This window comes from Aythya marila, assembly GCF_965140915.1.
Source record: "Aythya marila genome assembly, chromosome: 8".
Taxonomy (NCBI): domain Eukaryota; kingdom Metazoa; phylum Chordata; class Aves; order Anseriformes; family Anatidae; genus Aythya; species Aythya marila.
Window position 1 is genome coordinate 15,597,871 of NC_139049.1, and position 18,376 is coordinate 15,616,246.

The 18,376-nt window shown below is 38.7% G+C and overlaps 1 protein-coding gene across 4 annotated transcripts in view; it reads right to left on the bottom strand.

Moving 5' to 3' along the window:
- HMCN1 (hemicentin 1) overlaps window positions 1-18,376 on the bottom strand; it is a 194,409-nt gene that overhangs the window by 102,433 nt on the left and 73,600 nt on the right. For all 4 annotated transcript variants that reach the window (XM_082766273.1, XM_082766274.1, XM_082766275.1 and 1 more), the window contains exons 15-26: window positions 18,030-18,188; window positions 17,116-17,310; window positions 16,089-16,187; window positions 14,479-14,606; window positions 12,064-12,208; window positions 10,452-10,564; window positions 9,229-9,388; window positions 7,307-7,481; window positions 4,805-4,932; window positions 1,899-2,171; window positions 743-838; window positions 134-328 (exon numbers count right to left, since the gene is read on the bottom strand). In XM_082766273.1, the coding sequence (XP_082622399.1) occupies window positions 134-328; window positions 743-838; window positions 1,899-2,171; window positions 4,805-4,932; window positions 7,307-7,481; window positions 9,229-9,388; window positions 10,452-10,564; window positions 12,064-12,208; window positions 14,479-14,606; window positions 16,089-16,187; window positions 17,116-17,310; window positions 18,030-18,188 (1,866 nt within the window). The remainder of the gene's footprint in view (window positions 1-133; window positions 329-742; window positions 839-1,898; window positions 2,172-4,804; window positions 4,933-7,306; window positions 7,482-9,228; window positions 9,389-10,451; window positions 10,565-12,063; window positions 12,209-14,478; window positions 14,607-16,088; window positions 16,188-17,115; window positions 17,311-18,029; window positions 18,189-18,376) is intronic.

Below are 18,376 nucleotides of genomic sequence, written 5' to 3' on the forward strand. Positions count from 1 at the left end.
GAGTACTCAGATTCATTTTTTTTTTTTTTATGAATTAACTGCACATGGGCAGGTTTGGAACACACAATTTCCAACAATGAAACAGAAGATGCTCTTCCAAAACAGTTTCTCACTAGTCGTACTTATTATTTACCATGAACTTTCAGGTTATATTTTCTTTCTGTGTTTCCAGCTTCATTGGTTGCCACACAGATATACTCTCCATTATCAGAAGGTGTTACAGAAGCTATGACCAGCAGTGTGCCATTCTCCAGAATTGAAATTCCTGGTTCACTGCCTGTCAGCTCTCTTCCGTTATGTAGCCATTTGATGACAGGCTTTGGAGTACCTAATGAGAAACACGAGAAACTTCAATAGTTCACTTAGCTCAGAGTAAGAGGGATTCAAATAATTACTATTGCTTGCTGGAAGTCTTGCTGGCAAGCACAATCCAGAGGGAGGCCATGAGCCTTCTAATTTACAGGAAGCCCCTACTGTTACAGTATGATGGTAACATAAAAAAATCTTAGTGCTAAACATTCTAACTTCCGTGTTAGCTAGAAAGGACTTTTTCCAGAGTTTCTATATGCAGTGGTTGTTTTAATAACTGTTAGTTTGAATTTTCCATATAAAGTATACATGCAAAACACTGTGTATATTGTACATTTTTACCATGACAGGGAATACAGAGAAACTTAGTGATCATCAGTGGTCAGCAGAAAAGGATACTTTTGTCACTGGAAGAATTAATAATGATACACACCTCTTGCTGGACATGGGAATGCAATGCGTTGATTTGCTACTCTTTCTTGAAAAGGACGATTGTATGGAGGGTCAAGATCATCTATAGTAGGTGACTCTGAAAGAAAATCAGATTTTCAAAATTTTTTGACCTCTGCTTCCAAGTGTGAAAATAAAGTCTGGCAACTCCTACCCTTTAAGTCTTAGTCACACAAGGTCAGATTCCAATAACCTGCAGTGACATAGCATACTACAAGAAGTTTTGACTTCAAGAGGAGTATTTAGGAAGCAAGCAGTACAAAGAAACTTTCCAGTTTGATTGAAATTGATTCTAAAATCCACTATATTTGTTTTGAAGGCAGAGACAACGTTTCTGCAAATTCTGAAAAATATTAGATAAATTCTTTCCCATGCCACTTAGTATTCCTTCCATCCTTTGTTCTTACATCTCATTTTAAGCTTGTGTGTGGACTAAGACTACACAAAGAATATTGTTTACAATTAAATAAAGTTACTGGCAGTTCTTTGTTGTTCGTAATGAGCAGTTCCCAGCAGCTCTAATCCAATGCATCAGAATGTTGCCTTTAAACTATTATGAAGGAGAAATACTGCCTGCTTAAGTCAGTCATGCTACACTGCTGTATGTCATCCGATCAAGTGATGAGTTACAGAATATATTTAAATTGGCACATAACCATTGTTGCCCCATCACCATTTTAAAAGCATACTGTCTGACAGAGCTCTTCTTTCAGTTTATTTCAGCAAAATTCTAATTCCACTTAAAGCTATGCTATCAGGCTCTGATATTCAGAAATAATCTGTGAAAATGTGAGATGTGAACACACAAAGAATATTTTAAAAGGAGGTTTCCCATACTGAAATCTGGTTTTAATTATCTAGTACCAAACAAACAAACTGTAAGTACCTTTAAGTTAAAAAAAAAAAAGTAATATATTTTGAGTTTCTTATTTCTGCTAACTCTGCGAAAACTGTGTGCCTACTCTAATTTTCCTTAATTAATATCAGAACATAACAACATCTAAAACAGGTTTGGATTTTATATTATGTAACTGTCGACAGCAAAGGGCACTGTCCTCCAAAAAATAAACCAGACAGCACTGGCATGACATTATATTCAGACAGGGCAGGAGGCAAGATTATGACCCTAGCAGAAATACCTTGAACTTGTAATGTTATCTCTGATGTGTCGCTGCCCACTGCATTACTAGCAACACACTTGTAGATTCCAGCATCAGGAAGCTGGATGTTGTTGATGCTCAGAGCTCCATCCAGGCCGCGGGTGAACTGCCTGCCGTCTATCAGCACAGCACTTCTGCCTCTGAACCAGGTGACTGTTGGCGGAGGGATCCCCTGGGCAGTGCAGGGTATGTCAACTCTGTGGCCAGCTTGGACTTTCATAACCCGAGGCCCACGCTGTATCTTTGGAGGAACTATGCAAGAAGACAAGTTAAGTCCACTTAAGTGAAGAAAATGATGTATGAGATCATTCTTGAAGGAAATTCTTCTCCTTGTCATTTTAGACAACATCCATTCTTATTCAATGAAACACAATTCCAAGTGACTAAAAAAAAACAGAACTGCACGTCCTCTACAGATAGGAGGTACAATCACTTATTGCTAAACTTATCTGGAGAAGCTACATTTCAAATTCTACTGCATTACTTGCATGAGTAGTTAAAGCTCATTATATCGAGCACATTTGAAAAATTATGGGTACTGACTCTTCACAACAACAAAAAAAATCAAAAGTTTTTATGATAAAGTTAATTACAGTTCCCCTTTGACATTCTCATTTCCTTCCCCTAATCCCTTATCTTTGTATGCTTCCAAACACAAGTTCAGACAAGGAGATAAAGTATGACTGGAGAAGATTTTGCTGGTCCCAAGAAATAATACAAGTCTGACTTAACTCTTTTGCTGCAATGTTTTCCTTTCTAAGGATCATTGACAATAAAAAGACTTATAAAGAATGTCTGAAATAGAATCACAGAATCACAGAATTTTCTAGGTTGGAAGAGACCTCAAGGTCATCGAGTCCAATCTCTGACCTAATGCTAACAGTCCCCACTAAACCATTTCCCTAAGCTCTACATCTAAACGTCTTTTGAAGACTTCCAGGGATGGTGACTCCACCACTTCCCTGGGCAGCCTGTTCCAGTGCCTCACAACCCTTTCAGTGAAGAAGTTCTTCCTAACATCTAACCTAAAACTCCCCTGGCGCAACTTAAGCCCATTCCCCCTCGTCCTGTCACCAGGCACGTGGGAGAACAGGCCAACCCCCACCTCGCTACAGCCTCCCTTGAGGTACCCATAGAGAGCGATAAGGTCACCCCTGAGCCTCCTCTTCTCCAGGCTGAACAAGCCCAGCTCCCTCAGCCGCTCCTCGTAGGACTTGTTCTCCAGGCCCCTCACCAGCTTCGTCGCCCTTCTCTGAACCCGCTCAAGCATCTCCATGTCCTTCTTGTAGCGAGGGGCCCAAAACTGAACACAGTACTCGAGGTGCGGCCTCACCAGAGCTGAGTACAGGGGGACGATCACCTCCCTAGCCCTGCTGGTCACACTGTTCCTGATACAAGCCAGGATGCTCTTGGCCTTCTTGGCCACCTGAGCACACTGCTGGCTCATATTCAGCCGACTATCCACCATCACTCCCAGGTCCTTCTCTGCCTGGCAGCTCTCCAACCATTCCTCTCCCAGTCTGTAGCTCTGCTTGGGGTTATTGCGCCCCAGGTGCAGGACCCGGCACTTGGCCTTGTTGAACTTCATGCAGTTGACCTCAGCCCATCGGTGCAGCCTATCCAGATAGAAATAATTACAAGTGCCATTTTTTCAGACTGTCTGTTAATGTACAGTTACAGATAAACAAAGATGTGCACTGATATGAGACCTCTCTCTACAGAAAACCAGACAGTAGTCTGTTACAGTCATTGGAACTGAATTAGTGTAGTTGAAGTTTTCAGAACTGCTGAGGGCATGAGTTCCAAGCTGGTACATTTGTGGTATGTGATCCACTTCAAAGATGTGTGCTGGCAACGGGCACTGGCAACAACACTTCCAAACTCTACATGAACCACAATGATAGATCAGCTTTGTCTGTGCTGTGCCAGGCCACGGTTCCAGCACCTGCTCTCCTCTGCACTTTAGCATTTGCAGCAGGTATACTTGCACAACCTGTGCTTCTGTCTGATGCAGGTGAGGAGGAATAAATAGGAGCATAGAGCTAACAATGTGTGACTACATAGGCAGTTAAGAGACTGTGGCTGGGGTCCCACCACAGAGAGAGCAGGAGACAAGGGTGTGAGAATTTGATGACTTATGGTAAGAAGGGGAGTGAAGGGGGCACAGGTCCTGGCTTGAGCAAGAGAGACTAGAAACCTTCAGTGAGGGGCAGAAAGGTGGGTTCTTGTTTGAACAGAGAAAGGATGGTAAGATGGGCTAAGGTATTAGTATGAAAAGGCGGGTACAGAATGCATATGCACACAGCAGGAGACAGCAGCAACTGCCTACCCATAGGAGATACAGCTGCACGCTGGTTTATCTACCACTAAAGCCAGTGTGCAAGCAAACTTAGACATGCACTGCTAACAGAGTTTGGATATGTAATTCCTGTCAAGTTGTTGGGAACTTGGCATCTGCAAGCCTCGAGCAGCTTTGCTATTCTCAGCCAGAAAGTCTGTTTGCAGACTTACTTCTGAGAAACTTCTTGCACAGAGAACATGCAAGTTCATTAGAACAAAAGTTTTCAGTTCTTAAAGCTCGTCTGTCTGACTTAAGTAGAGTCAAATGTCCTGTATAACTATAATTCTTCCTTGAGTCTAAGTAACATTAAAGGAAGGTGTACATATATGTATATACATATACATTTTTAGGTAGTATGTGTGTATACAATGATTTCATTTCATATAATCAATACCAACCATTTGCATATGAAGATAATATGACCAGAAAATACACAGGTTGTTAGCATTTAATGTACATAAACAAAAAATGTTTCAAGATCTCCACATGATGCTAAATTCCATATGGAAAATTCCAGATGATCATCCTTTCACTTAAAACTTACCATGTACACTTAGCTTCACTGACTGAGTCACATTCCCAGCAATATTTGTGGCTACACAGAAATACATTCCACCGTCTGAAATTTGTGTCTCACTGATCTTCATTGACCCTGAGGGAAGGTAAGTGTGTCTGGAAAAATAAGAAGCAGATACACTGTATAAACATGTACTGAAAGGTGAATGACCTCTACTTACACATAACTGATTGCAATGATCTATAATAACACTATTCTACACAGCACACTGAGCTGTGCCATATTACTAAACTGTGACTTATTCATTTATTCTAACTCTTTACTGAGCCATTACATTTAGAATATACAGCAAATATCTAAAATATAAGATCCAAATTACAAAATTTGGTTCTAGCTACGTACAGGAGATATTCAAACCTGTCTTATTTCTAGAAATAGAAAAAAAAAAATCAGGTAGAGAATTGGAGCTCTTCGCCCCACCCCATCACAAATTTATGCTCATCCCATGTTAGCAGGATCAGAATGTTTGGGTTAAACAGCTTGATTCTACTTCATCAAGGTCTTAAAGATGTTATGGTGTTAAAGACAGTGGGTGGGGGATGAGAACGTGTGTGTTCTGGAGAGAGTACTCTGACTCAAAACTGCCAGTTCTGGTGTTTATAGAATTTGTCACTATTCTTGACTAAATAATTAACCACATAGCACTGATTTTTACTATAGCTGTGGTCACAGGCTTGCAACATTACAAAATACAGTCTTGGCCAGCTAAGCCAAAGTCTTCTGCAGAAGTTAAAAGAAATAGAGAAAAAAAAAATAGGAGGGAAGAAAAAATGACAGCTAAGAATTAGCAGGAAGTAATTAGCACTCAAAGTTATATGCAGAATTTAGGCAAAGTTGGTGGGAATTTGTGGTATCACCCATCTTCCCTTCTCTGGCAACCCTCTAATCAGGACAACGTTATTATATGGGTATACATGGTTGATTTGGAGATTGTAACAAGCTGCAGAGATGAATGGAAAGTGAAATGCACTTCATCCAGGCCACCCATATCTGTCTGATATTATGATTCCTCCTCTGTTGTCCCTATTTTTCCAATTTTTTTTTTAATAACCCCAAAAGATACAACTACAGGGGTAACTTACCTTCCATTACTTTGTCCATTTATTATATTTGCTTTCTGATAGAAGTTCCTTTATTTCTGCTTTCATTTTTCTTTTGGTCACTTTTCTAACATCAACTTTGGGTGGTCTCAAACAATTTTGTTTGGACTAATTCTTTAACTTTTGCTGACATCTGTAAACAATTTTATGGAATGAGCTGAGCTGGACTGCTGCTACTCTGGACAACTTGAATCTCTCCACAGTGAGCAAGTAGCCTAATTTATCTATGTCTCCTGAGGTAAAATGAGGACAAGTAATGGACCAAGAATGCAGATTCATTAATTCAAGCAATTTGCTCACAGGACTAAGCAGAAAATTCCACATGGAGCATTAACACCAAATTAACTCCCTGTGCACAAGCCTCTTCCACATAAATTGCTTGCCCAGCAGTTATCTGTTGCTAAGGCTGTTACAGACTCACTGGAATGGGTGGATCTGAGGCCAAGGTCTGGCTCACTTTTAGGTCTGTATGATTCCTTAACATTTCATTCGGATCACTGAGAGACACTGGGCAATAGGCACCGCAATTGCTATAGTGCGCACCTGGCAACATTACCATATCCTGGTTTCCAGACACAGCATAGCCTTTACACCTTCTGAGGTATCTTGGAAATTAGCAAGCACTAACACACCCTGTGAGAGTGCCTGGCACTGAAAATGAGTGCATACAGCCAATAATTGCCCTTTTCCCTCTCTTTTTGTACCATACTAAAATAGTACAGAAGAACTCCAACATCGTAGCCCACAACATATACAAGACAATCCCCAATGCCACAGTTTCTAAGGCTATCTGTAAAAACTCAACATTTTTATAAGCATTTCAAGAATACATGAAGAGTTTGGGATTCAAAGCACAGTGACCTTGTAAGTACTACCAAACGTTTATCTATTCTGATGGGGTCCCAGACTTTATATTAGTAAGAGACCAGACTTAATATTAATAAGAGACACTGTTGTCCTGAGCATACATTCAAAGTTTTTAAGAAAAGAAAAACAGATTTTTAGAGATTTAAAATCAGGCATAGATTATGTGAGTACCTGGACACCACCATAGTACACGTACTACAGGATCCTCTTTTGTCCTGGCCTCCTGAAATTGCAAACTTCAGAGCAAATGCTGAAGTTCTGTATATAAACATATGCTGGAATGGAAGCCATACAATCACATACAGTCTTAGCATCTTTCAGAAAGACATACACTCAGTTTGGGAAAGAGCTTTTTTAGACTTATTAAAGCAGGGTTCTCTTGGAAAACAACTTAAAACTTTCCGATTGATTGTTAAGCAACTGGAAATTATATACCCTTCCAAAAATCTTGGTATCTTAGATGCAATTTCCTTTTTCTTTTGTTTTCATCAAACGTTGTTACCTTGGAGAGAACGGAGATATGAGCTGCATCTCTTTGGCCCAGGTAATTATGGGAGGTGGCAAGCTCTTTACTTCACATGGAAGGGTGACATCTTCCCCTGCAGTTACTGAGATATCTATGGGTTCGTCATATGCATTTCCTTGCTGGTCTCCAGGCCTGGACACTCTAGGTTTCACTATAATAAGGAACATGTTAAGTAGATAAAATGAATATACATATTTGCACAAATGTAACACCATACCATTTTACTTCAGATTACAGAATCACAGAATGGCCGAGGTTGGAAGAGACCTCTGAATATCATCTAGTCCACCCCCCCTGCTAGGCTGGATCACCTAGAGCACATTACACAGGATGGCACCCAGGTGGGTTTTGAATATCTCCAGAGAAGGAGACTCCATAACCTCTCTGGGCAACCTGTTCCAGTACTCTGTCACCCTCACAGAAAGGGAATGCCCTGCCATATTCAGCTGGAACCTCCTGCGCTTCAGTTTGTACCCATTGCCTCTCATCCTGTCACTAAGCACAACTGAAAAGAGATTTTCAGGAGACTCCAAAAAGAGACTCCAGGAGTGGCCTCACCAGGGCTGAGTAGAGGGGGAGGATCACCTCCCTTGACCTGCTGGCAACACTCTTCCAAATGCAACCCAGGATACCGTTGGCCTTCTTGGCCACGAGGGCACATTGCTGTCCACCTCCCAGGTCCCTCTCTGCAGAGCTGCTCTCCAGCAGGTCAGCGACCAGCCTGTACTGGTGCTTGGGGTTATTCCTCCCTAGGTGCAGGACCCTGCACTTGCCGTTGTTGAACTTCATGAGGTTCCTCACAGCCCACCTCTACAGCCTGTCGAGGCCCCTCTGAATGGCAGCACAGCCCTCCGGGGTATGAGCCACTCCTCCCAGCTTGATGTCGTCAGCAAACCTGCTGAGGGTGCACTCCATTCCATCGTCCAGGTCGTTGATGAGTAAGTTGAACAACACTGGATCCAGTACTGATACCTGGGGGACACCACTAGCTACAGACCTCCAACTAGACTGCACGAATAAGCACAACCCTCTGAGCTCTGCCATCCAGCCAACTGTCAATCCACCTCACTGTCCACTCATCTAGGCCGCACTTCCTGAGCTTGTCTATGAAATTTAACGTTTATTTCTTGTATCAGGTATATAACATTACAATCCTTTTTTTTTTTTTTTTTTTTTTTTTTTTAATAAAAAAAAGATGTTTCTGCACTGGACTTGCTGCTGTAAATCACTGTAATGCTGATGTATAGTGCCTGGTTAGCTCAGACACTGGCTGATGCCTACCTGCAACACCACAAATATCAGCAAGACTGCACTGTCCACCTAAAAAGCTGGACAGCAAACAATATATGCAGTTCATGTACATGCTGAGGTCTGTATTGCATAAGTAGTTTGCAACCAATACCTGAATGGACTTATACTGCAGCATCAATAACTACAAGCCATAAACATCTGGCAACACAAATCTAATAAGTCAAATTTTTTACTATACTGGGAGATGGTATGAAGCCTTGGGAACAATGAGATTAATGGATCTTCATTCTTTTATCAGCAGGTACTCATATTTCTATAGAGGTACTTCCTATCCACTTCTATAAAGGATGAAATCAAATAAGCCCAAGTTCTTAGGTCCATGAACTCAAGGTAACAGGCATCGGGAGGTTTTAAGGGAATCACAGAGGCTGAAGAATTGGCCTTTCAATATCTGCCATTTGTAAAATTGCCTAGTATGTAGATCCAGTAATCTAGAACAGAGCCAAAAGCACTAATTGGAGATTAGTTTAAATCCTGTTTGCACTGTGGGTATCATACTTCACTATCTACCTGGAGGGGGATTGCAGTCTAAACTAGAACTCAATGAGCGGATTGAAAAATGACACTAGATTTTAGCTCATATATACCATAGACAGTCAGCTGGACTTTCCGCGTAGCATAACCAGCAGCATTTGTTGCAGTACACACATATTCCCCAGTCTCTTCACCCCCTGGTGAAACTACATACAGACTTCCATCAGAACCTGCAGAAAACTTCCCATTGTTGGGAAGAATTACTTCTCCTTTCTGTAGAAAGAAAAAAAAAAGTCCATAGTGCCTGGATGTTAAAAAATACAGCAAGTTATAAATATTTAATTCAATAAAAGCTAAGCCTTACAGAAAGAAAATCTAATGAAAACATAAAAACTATTACAGGAATATAAAATTTGTTAGTGCCTGTAGCAGCTGAATTCATTGCTGCAACCCATTTGTATGAAGACTGCTGTATTTTCAATATAATGCTGGGTCCAATTTTTCACAGTTCTGTAGACAAAACAACTTGCAGGCAGTCTGACTAAACTAACCAATATGTAATATACATTACAGTACCACTTCTTTTGTTTATGACTTCTATTGTTTATGGCTGAGATGGGCAAAATATTTTGAATTAACTAAGAAGTTTAGCCCCAAAATTCTGTCATTCTTCATTGAAACTCACTAACTTTTTGCACTGTTTTAGGGTCACTGTCTGAGCAGTAACAACAGCAGAAACACAAGGATTCATAACTAGAAAACTTGTTATTTTGCTATATATTCAAATATATATATATAATATATATACACACACACACACACATATAAAGCAGGACCTAATTCTTAAAAAAAAAAAAAAAAAGTCAGCATTTCAACTGAACTAATTTTGATATAGGTTTCCAATGTCAGAACAGATCTTGTATACATAGCATAAAAAGTTTCCCAGCAGACACTCCTTTTCCATATTGAACTTCCAAGACTAAAAATCATCTTAGAGCAAACCTCTTAAACAAAAATGAATTTTCAATCTGTGGCAGGTTGCCTAATCTGAAATTATCACCTCATAACAGGAATATCAATAATTTCTGAAGTATTAGAAAGTACAAAGATATAGGGATAAACCCAAAGAAATCTTTCCAAAGAACAGAACCTTGATTTATGTCTGGACCATGGCCAGGAAGTACTACTCTAAGAAACAAAAGCAGTTACAAATAGAGATTTCCAGATCCCTCACAACGCAGTTTTTTGGTTGCATCTCTTGCCTACAGTTTTATGACAAGTAAAAGATGTCTTCAACTTATTTTCCACCACAAAAAGCTCAAATATGAGATGTTACCTTGGACCAGACAATAGATGGCTTAGGAACTCCACTTGCTTTGCATGGCAATGTCACTGGGATTCCTTCAATGGTGCTGAATATCTGCTGTCCATGCTGAATAACAGGCAGAACTAAAAATAAATGGAAGTATTAAACACATGCAAAATATTTCAAAGCACAGCACAGCTCTTGCAATAAAGTCCCTATACTCAACTACTAATTCCTACAGACAGCAAGGGTTGGGAATTTTCAGCCTGTTCTCTTAACCCTCTAACTAACGTTGACCTGTCACCTCTTCCTCCCCCACTCTCCAGTCTTTTATGACAGAACATGGACCTGTTCATATCAAAGCATGTCAGTCACAGGTTGATTAGTAGATCAGATACACACAGCTTTAAAGTAAATGTAGGTATTTTAGCTGATTGCAGTCATTTAAGGCAGTCTTTATCACACCATTCACTGATGACATTTTAGGCTAGATGCCTGAAACAGTACTGTACAGGATCTATCCTATATAGCACATTTCATGAGAAGAGGCTCAGCATTTTTGTTGCTGAATCAGTTTCTATTGCTGGACAACACTTTGAGAAGAGCAGATTTGAAAGTGAAGAAACAATCACATTACAAGTTCATTTAATCTTTGTTATAAATGCTACAAAGTTGTAATAACTGCACTGATGGTTTCTGCATGGACTGGGCAGACAGAGAGGAACTTGAATAAAACCACCAGATTACTTTATTAAATCACTAATAAGAGGTACTAATAAGAGAACCTCAATACCCCTCCCTAACGGAGCTGGTCTTCAGTTAACAACAGAAAGAACAGATTTAAGACATGGTCAGACTTAAGGTTGTAATACCAAGAACTAGATCTTTCAAAGACCAAAATATATTCCCTTCTGTCCTCAGGTTCTAAAAAATTCCAAAACCTACTGTGCACACAGAAGACCTTATCAGACACTGAATATTTGTCTGAATTAACAAGCAACAGCTACTGTTAACATAGAACAGTGTTCCAGCACCTTCAGTGAAGCTTAGAATAAATCTTCCATGATTAATTTAACACATGAGAAACTTTCAGTCTGTAAACCATGAAGTAGATGGGACCCCACACAGAGTTAATGCAAGAATTTACAGCAGAAATACAGATGGGTTACCACAATCCTAACACTTGTCTTGCTGGCAATATAATTTCCAATAGGGCTACGAAAAAAAAAAAAAAAGGTTTTGCAAAAGTTCTAATTTATTTTAATTGCAATTCTCCCATGAGTTGTGCATGCTTTTATTAGTTATGAAACACACATTGCTTTTCATGGTTTTCAGTAAACTTGCATCTGTTTTGTTAATAAAGCTAAAGATAAGTTTGCACAGCTTGACCTTTCTAGATGTTTCAAAATGAAGATTTTTTACAACCATAAAATGGCGTTATTTTTGTTTAATTTCAAAACAAGTCTCAATTGCTCCATTCTCTCCTGTGCAGTGGACCGTGCTACTTTACAAAGCAACATTACTGAAGAGGAAAACTGAGAAATTAGTATAGCTATAATGAGAAAGCACTAATGAGAGCTCCTGTTAGTAAGATACACACTTTTATCTTCCAGCCAGCACAAAGCAAGACAGTGTTCCTTACCATACACATTAACAGTAGTAGTTTTGTTGTTTGTCCCAGCAACATTACTGGCCATGCAGGTATAATCACCTCCATCCTGCAGCCGAACTCTTTCAAGGTGCAGGCTTCCATCACTGCGAACATTAATGTAGGGATTGGGAACCAGCTGCCAAAAGAATGATGTAACGTGTTGCTAAAGAAAATACTTGCTTGATAATATTTACTTTGGGATGCAGCGCAGCTGTAATTTTACTCTTTCACATTTAAAAAAAATAAAATATGTTCCTGAAGAATTTTACTAGAGCTTTTCCTACTTTCAATCTTTCATAAAAAGTTAATTTTAAATTAGAATTTTAGTAGCACCTTGTATGTAATGCTGGAGTGAGATTAACACCTACAGCAGCAACTCTGCTCTGTCACAGCACATATGCAACTGCCACTGGTGCTTCTAGTCATGTATTAAAGCAAGAACAAACTTAGTTGAACTATTTTACTGCACTTTGTAGTTATACCAGTAATCCAGTGTCATTATAGATCACCTCTGATGAGTGCAATGACTTCTTGACTTCTTCTACAAATAGATGACGTTTTTTTGTTGTTTGTTTGTTTGTTTTTGTTTGTTTGTTTGTTTTTGTTTTCTGTTTTGTTTTTGTTAGTTTGTTTGTTTGTTTTTACAGTTATCAGAACCTTCTAAATACTCTTGGCATAATCATCATGTAAAAGGGATCAGCTCTAAGCATACCTTCACCCTCTGAGCATGTTGTATAGACTTTAGTTGGCAGCAGCAACATTTAAAAAGTATCTATTGTGAAAGATAACGAAGACATTTCACCAAAAGACAGTAATTATTAAAAATTACCTGCCCTCTAGCAACATTAAAAAATTCAGAGATTTTTACCAATCAACTGGAAGAGCTCTGCCTAGAATATGCTCAGCAACACAGACTTGCCTTACACAGAGGCTGTCAGAATGAGAAATTATTCCAGTCCTGCTCTGGTCAGAGAAAACTACATTCTTTTCTGAATGCAACTTGCTCCAACACTTTCCTTGGAGTGGAGTTTTTGTCACGTGCTTACAATTACAGGAAACTAGTACTACTGTACAGAAGAATTAGCAACTCAACAAGGAGGATCCTGCCAGTATTTCTCACAGAAGTTACAGCCTGTGTTATTTGCACCTTCACAGTCTAAAGAAAAGGCTGGTGATTCACAATGACAAAAATTCAGCAGAAAACTCTTACAAGTAAAGGGTCTAGTAGTGTCAGGGTTCTGCTTGGTGGCAATAAAAATTGAGCAAGGTCTCCCTGAAGCCACAATTATGAAGGCAGCATTGCACAGCAGGCTGCTTGAGGAAAAAACATCACAGAAAGCATATCTAATGGAAAATGTGAAAACCCACATGAAGACATTTTTGCTACCTTTTTCTTTTAATTACAGCCATGAAGAAAGGGTGCAATTTGCAAGCAAAATTAAAAATTGGGAATCTCAAATTCAGCAATTCAGCTGCTACTAAAGAAATTAAACTTCACTCAGACAACCAGCCCAGGAGCAGAGTGTGTGCAACCTTCCTGTCTGCAAGAGTTATAAACTGACAACGGTGTGCTCTGAAAGGAGAGAGAAAAAATACAAGGTTTCATGCTCTGAGCACTGCATCACTAAGAAAGGACTGCACGGTACAGGGATGTTTACCTCATGTCAAAAAATTAAATCTACAAAGATTTTCTAGTATCTTTATTTTAAGAAATTAGGGAAAAAGAAATACTTTTCAGTCAGCAGGGTTTAAATTCCAACACTTTTGTTATTCTGGTGGGTATTTTCTACTAGCATTCCTATTTTCAGAGTCAAAAGCTACCAGGCAGGAGCTAACAAGAATGCATGCAACAGCTTTGACAGTAAGTAAAATAGAAGATAAAAGGACAATTCACAAATACTTTGGTTCCAAGTTCATTTATAGGAATTCCTATCCCCCACTACCATCTTCCATTCCCTCATCCATGCTTCAGAATTAGCAATTTCCTACAGTGGGCAGAGATCACAGTGAGGCATAATGGTCAGCATGCCACACTTCCACTTTTGTATTTCAAACACTAATAAATTGTCATTTCTCAAGGGGAATGGCTGCACCCTGAATGACAGCACGTGTGGAAACTCAGAAGCAGCTACTGCCTTACAGATACAGCCACCTGGCTTCTCCTGGGAAAGCAGCAGCTTCTGCTGCATGGTGGTGGTCAGCTGTAACTCAACTCATTGACACCACGTCCTTGTTTCCAGTGAGCCAGACAAATCTCATGAAGCATCTTTATATTAAGCATAAAACCTGTCACTATATTTCAACATCAATTTTTTGAAATTAAACCCAGTTGTCACCATGGCTTAAAATACCAATTGTTGATTTTCTATGCCAACAGATCTTACAAGAAACAAAACACAGTCTTACCACCATACTGTTCCTAATCCATCTCCGGTCTGGAATGGGGTTTCCAGCAAGCAGTACGCATGGCAAAGTGAGCTGCTGCCCCTCAATTACATTGGCTGTGTCTGGACTTATTCCAATCAGAGGTGTAACTTGGGAAAAAAAATAAAAAATAAAAAATAAATTAGAAGAAATAATAGGATTTTTTTTTTTTTTTTTTAATATATATTCATGTCCTGTCAGTAATGCTACTAGTGATGCAGCAGCATCAGAAAAAGGTCTCCTCGTGCAAGACACTATACAGATACAGAGCAGGAAATTTTTCTGCAATGAAAACCATATGATTTAGACAGAAAGGGGAAAAAAAGTTAGAAAGAAAAAAAATGTAGCGGTCAACAAACAGCATAGTAAGTACCAACATACTTAATCTTAGGACAAAGCATACCAGATAAGGTTCTGGTATCTGAAATGTCAATGATGAAGGCAGGGAAAAAAAATAAATTAGAATAGCATAGGAGAGAAAAGGAAGCTGAAGGAATACACATACAGTGATCCTAAGATTAAGGAATGGCAGCAAAGAGCTGCCAGTTGAAACTGGATCCAGTCCAGCATTTTCCTGGAAGATCATGTTCCTGTGGATACCAAGTTCATATACCATTTTTCCTTACCTGGGCAAAATACTGAAGAACAAAAGTAGCAGTTTTGGTGAGCACAATAAATAAGCAGTATTTTCCTCTGGGCATAAAATTTTAAAGGCTTAGAACTGAGGTCAATAGCACAGCAGAAAATTCTGTGTAATGCAACAGAACAAAATCCTGTGCATGTGCTTCATAAATTACTTTTAAATAATGGGAATTAATTAACAATTTTAAATAGGTAAAAACATCTCATCTATCAAAGATTATTAGTATTACAGATTTCTACCACATGTTTTAGGTTAACAAATGTTTTCTTTGATGGCAGACAGATCCATTCTAATCCTCCCACAAATGTGTACATTCCATCGCATTATTTTTCCTTTTATTGCCAATTGCCCAACAGAGATAATAAACAACTCCTTAGTAGCACAACTCTTGTCAAAGCTGGACATTTATTGTCTTCTTGGATCACTAAGATTCCTTTCCAGTTATATCAATGCATTGGCCTAAGCAAATTCATTGCTGCTTTTTTTTTTTGTTTCCTTTTTTTTAAATATGAATTAAATGTCAGAGAACCAATCATTAGCATTCAGCATTATAGTGATTTTTCATTCCTTAATCAATTTATTTAGCAATAAGAAACAGGACACAAGATAAATAATTTTTAAGGTCTATGCTATAATATGTAGTTGGAATTCATTCAAATTATTGTAGCCAGTAAAAAAACAATGTTCTAATGTGCAAAATTCACTGAATTAATTATAATCTTCCATGCAAATGTTTTCTGATTCAGTTGTTGTGGCCGACTACACATGTAAATGCAGCTACAGATGCAAATATATAGTTACATGTATACCCCTGTTTATGTACATGACCAATAGACATCCTACATATCGTAAAAACACCACTGACTGCCATCTACTCCAGTATATTCCTGGTATGGAAATGCTGCCACTCTTTCCTTTCAGGGATGTCACTAACACCAACCAGTCTTACCCAGTCCAGTTACTGTGATTGTGGCTGGCTGTGACTGAATCCTTCCAAACTGGTTTTCAGCCTCACAGATATAAGTTCCTTCATCACTGACCCACAAATCTAGAGGGGAAAACAAATAAACAAAAACAAAAGATGAGATTGCAGCAGTTGAAACGATACTGAGAAGTTTGCAATACACTAATACCTTATCCTTTTACCTTTCATTTTAAATATTCTCTTTTTGCTAGATCATTCCTTCTGTCACGAAGCAGGGAAACAATGACTATATAAGTGCTTCAGTGAAAATGCATCGCACAAATATGATACTTTTCATCACTTATATGTTGCATATACTTTAATACTGTATACACTACTGCGTATAAATAATATATAGTAGTTATTTACATATCCACACATACATATACAGTGCATTTTCTGTGGTATACTGCTTACTACATACAGCATTGGGTGTCTGTATTTGACTAGATACCCACATAACACATGAATTACTGTACTGTACAAACAGAATATGGGAATTACTTTACCCACCCTGATTATGTCTAGAGAGGAATAAAAGATGATTAAGAAAATAGGATAACATCATTTAGTCTATGGGTAACCACAGTGCTCCAGATAACTGAAATTGCAAAGACACTCGCAGAATTCTTAATTATTACACAAATTAGGACTTGCCTAAAACAGGAAGTTTAAAAACGCTTCTTAAAATAAATTATTATTATTATTATTATATCATCATCTGTGGCTCCTCAGTATCAACACAGACAATGACCCACATTTATTTAAATAAAAGTGCAATTGTTTCTATGAAGAAGAGCAAAGGCAATGACCACTCAAACAGAATTCACAAACTCATGGGAAAATGATACATCTCAACAGCAATGAAATGAGTATCAGAAACACAATCTCTGACAAAATACAGTATTTTTATAGAGGTAACAAATTTATATAGTAGCATAACAACTTAAATGCATTGTATATATCATATTTCCCTTCGGCACCTTTTCTTCATAAAGTTTAGTCTACTTACTATTAATTGATAGAGCTCCTGTTCTGAATTGACTGATGGAACTAACAGCAAATGGTCTCGAGAAAAGGGAAGCACCATTCAGCCGCCTCCATTTAACCTTTGGTTCTGGGTAACCCTGAACATAGCATGGCAGTGTGATATTTGAGCCAATATTAGCAGATTCATCACTGGGTTCTTGCGTAAAAACTGGGGGAGCTGGGAAAGAAGACAGAAGAGTACGGAAAGTGAATCGAGGTTGTAACATGACAGTAAAGTTCTGCTTGCACTACTGACGACCCACATTTATCTACCATTTATGTACAACAGATCCTAGCAACAGACTCCCAACTTCAGTAACAGAACACAAAAGCAGCCTTGTCACAATACTTAGTGATATTGAGGAGGTCAGAAATGGACTAAACGTTTCAAAATAATGAAAATACAGCCATCCCTTTCATATGAATGTGAATGCTCAAGAGTTAACACCGAGTTCCTCCTCTCCTTCAAACAGTTTTGCCCCTTGTTTCAGAAAGTATACATGACTGACAGGAACATCCATTTAATGGGGCATGACACATCAGGCCACAAGCAGTTAGAAAGACTTTTGAAAAGAGGACAGGAAGAACTAAGTTACAATAAACTTACATAGTAACTCAAGTTGTTATATTGTATTCTCTACACAAGAATACTACAACCTATGTTAGGTTGAAGTTTGAACAGTTTCCTCCTTCTCTGGCTCTGTCTTCCTCCTCAAAACTTTTAAGCTTTGCAAAAGAAGAGTGAGGGTAAGTCGAGAATCCAAACAGGACAAGGCAATTTAGCTCAGTGAACACCACCAAAAAGGAGTTCCCAGTACACGCAATTATTCAAGGACTTGTACACACATATTTAAGAGAAAAGCTCAAATAAATAAGGCACTACAGCAAGCTACTTACAGCCAACATCCAGTGTTATCTTTGCAGAAGCTGTCCCTGCATCATTCGTAGCCACACAGGTATAATCACCTGCATCCAGATCTTGTGTTTCCTGGATCTTCAAAAGACCCCGATGAGAATCAATAATGAGAAATGCTGATGGTCTTAACTCTAAGTCACCTAAGTTCAGACAGAAAAAAAAAAAAAAAAAAAAAAACTGAAATCTAACAGGGTATTTACCAAAATTACTCCTACTGAACTGTGTCCAAATGTGGGATTAGTTCACAACTCGACTGTATTCATTCAGTAGATGAATACTCTGATTTTCATTCAACTCAGTGGGAAAATTCATTCCTGCGTTAGACACA